Source organism: Drosophila innubila, assembly GCF_004354385.1.
Source record: "Drosophila innubila isolate TH190305 chromosome 2R unlocalized genomic scaffold, UK_Dinn_1.0 1_C_2R, whole genome shotgun sequence".
Classification (NCBI taxonomy): domain Eukaryota; kingdom Metazoa; phylum Arthropoda; class Insecta; order Diptera; family Drosophilidae; genus Drosophila; species Drosophila innubila.
The window spans coordinates 6,781,747-6,784,444 of record NW_022995374.1 but is presented as its reverse complement, the minus strand read 5'-3'; the positions used below and the strand labels follow the sequence as shown (position 1 = coordinate 6,784,444).

Genomic DNA, 2,698 nt, shown 5'->3' with positions numbered 1-2,698 from the left:
CTGAAAACGTCAAGACCCAAATATAACTGAAGCTAACTGCAAGGAAAAAATTCCGCCCACCACGCCCATCATTCCGCAATTCTCTTTTCTCTTCCCCTCCACTCGTCGCTCTCACCACCCACATCCACACACTTCGCGGCATACGCAAACTATTTTTAGCTCAAACTGCGATTTTACACCCTAAGTGCAAGGATCCAAAAGGGTATGTTAGTTTTGTGAAATCATTTGTAATAACTTCATGATACAAATTCATAAATATTTAGTTGGTTTTCTGTTGGCTTGAATTTCTGTAACCCCTGATTATGTATTATATTTGTTTTTATGAAAGACAAAAAAATCTATTCTCTTTTTAAAAAATAAATGATTTTAACAAATGTGTTTTATATTTAAAAAAAAAATAGTTAAGCCAAATCAAACTTAATTGTTTGGCTCAGATGAAATATCTCAAGTAAAAATATGCTGAAAATGAAAAAAGTCAAGTAAAAATATGATTTTGACGAAAAATCCCAAATACATATTTGTTGGATTATCAAATCTCAAGTAAAAATATGCAGAAGTATAATATCCCAAAAAATTAAATAGTGAATATAAATATCCCAATTTAAAAAAAATAATTTTCCCAGCCCTGAGTTTCAGATATTTTTTGCAATTAAAATAGTACGGATATTCCGAGTTTTTTCTGAGTGAAAAATACGTACATATCACTAACAAAATAAAATTTCAACAGTCTGAAAAACATTCTTAGCTTTTGTTGTTTCTTAGCAACAGTAAACAAAGCAACAGACTTTTTGTCCCTACACATAAATAATACTCAGTATTCAATAACACTTACACAGAGCACAAGTATACACGTAGATTTCTGGAAAATACAAAAAAAAATAGAAAGGAAATGCAGAACGCGACAGCAAACGAGGATGCCAGATATGCTGAGGGTAAGTTTCAGAAGAAAACCGAATTTAATTTATAGAGGAAATGTTGAAGATCTGTTGTTTTCCGAAACAGATTTTGCACGTATACGGGATACACAAATTGAAAATGTTTTGCGGATCATTTCGACTGCCATTGAAAGGATTAAGATGTCACTGATATTGCCAAAGTTAGGCGATGATATGGATCACTTGAGGGATATTTTGGAGGGTACTTCGTATGAGCCGGCAATAGGATTAATAGAAAAACTACACACATTGGATACCGTTAAGGTTCAGATATTGAATCATGATGTGCTCAAGATAATCGATTACTTTCATCGTAACTATCAAATCTACACACTGTTTCCACGCCTCGTCAATTTGTTGTCGAATGAAGATAAGAAACTGATTGTAGCCTGTGATACTATTCTCAAAGTTGCGACCCGTCATCTTTGGCGTACCGCAAAGAGCGAGATTAGCATGGAACGTCAGCTCCATGTCATGTATCATGAACGGGAAGAGCTGCGATCCCGTACAGCCTATTATCATAAGAAACTCAAGTCAAGATACGCCGTTCTTCGCTGGAAACAGGCTGTGAAATTCCTGATATTGGAGAAACTTGAAACGGATTTGGCCAATCGAAAATGGAAAAACAGTGTGCGGATCCAGAATGAGATGTAAGAAAAATTTTCAGATCTGCATCTGATATTAATTACCATTTTCTGCAGTGAGAAACGAGGTCGCATTCTACGGGATGTCCATAAGAACACAATACAGAAACAAAAGGATCTGGAGGAGGAACTGGAAAAAGCTCGATTTGAATATGATCATCTGATTCAAAGTATTACCGTCAACGAAAAAGAAGCAAGGGCTGAAAAGTAAATCTAAAAAGAGGGTAGACGAATGTGTAACTTTCCCTATTCTTATACCATATTTTTTTTTACAGAAACAAGCTACTGATCCAGCTAGAGAATATACTCCAAAAGTTTGATACAAACATTGGTGAGAAGATTCGGGAGAATCTGGAGCTGGAGGATCAGTATAAAGCAGCCAAAAAAGAATTGGACATTTTTATGGTATCGTACCGTAAAGAGGAGGCGATCTATAACAAGATTGTGGTTAAGTACGAACAAGAGGAACAACGCAAACAGCAACAACGCATCCTATTGTTCATGATGAATCGTGCGGCGCGGCAGATACAGAAATATTGGCTCAAATGGCGCAGAGATCAGCGTCTGAAGGCCCGGCGCCTTAATAAGAAGAAGAGAAAGTAAATCTAAATTTGTTTAAATAATTAGGAGGTTAATTTGTAATTGATTACATTCTATTACTCAATAAAAAATAAACTCTGAACTGAATTTAAAATGTCTTGAAGATATATTTTATATTAAGGCTTCATTTTTTTGAATATTAATTCTAAATGGTATTCTATCACATTTAATTTGTATTTACTTTGTACACTTCACACATTTTCATCAATCTCTTTGTTGTCGGTTGACATTCAACCGAAACCCGTAGGACGTAGAGTATTACGACTAAACTTTCATAAAATTAACTTAATAGCTTTTAGTCAGCTTCTACTTATACTTAAATGTGCATAAATATTACATCACAACATAGTAGTTAGACCACTTTTTAGTAGGTCTATTAAAATCCCATTCTCTTGCGTAATTGCGGCGGTTTATTTCGCTGACAATTAGCAAACTCACACTGAGAATGTTCCGACTGTTTTATGGCCAAATGTGCCAAGGTAATTGGTCCTCTTCCGTCTTCCGTCAAAAAGTGTGCAA

General features: G+C 35.0%; 1 protein-coding gene across 1 annotated transcript; it reads left to right on the top strand.

The window, feature by feature from the left end:
- Positions 1 to 730: 730 nt before the first annotated feature.
- On the top strand, positions 731 to 2,183 carry LOC117784205. The gene is made up of 4 exons (XM_034621872.1): positions 731 to 932; positions 1,003 to 1,585; positions 1,637 to 1,786; positions 1,855 to 2,183. The coding sequence occupies exons 1-4, from the start codon at positions 890 to 892 to the stop codon at positions 2,180 to 2,182; spliced, it is 1,104 nt and encodes a 367-aa protein (XP_034477763.1). The 5' UTR covers positions 731 to 889; the 3' UTR covers position 2,183.
- The last annotated feature ends 515 nt before the right edge of the window (positions 2,184 to 2,698 follow it).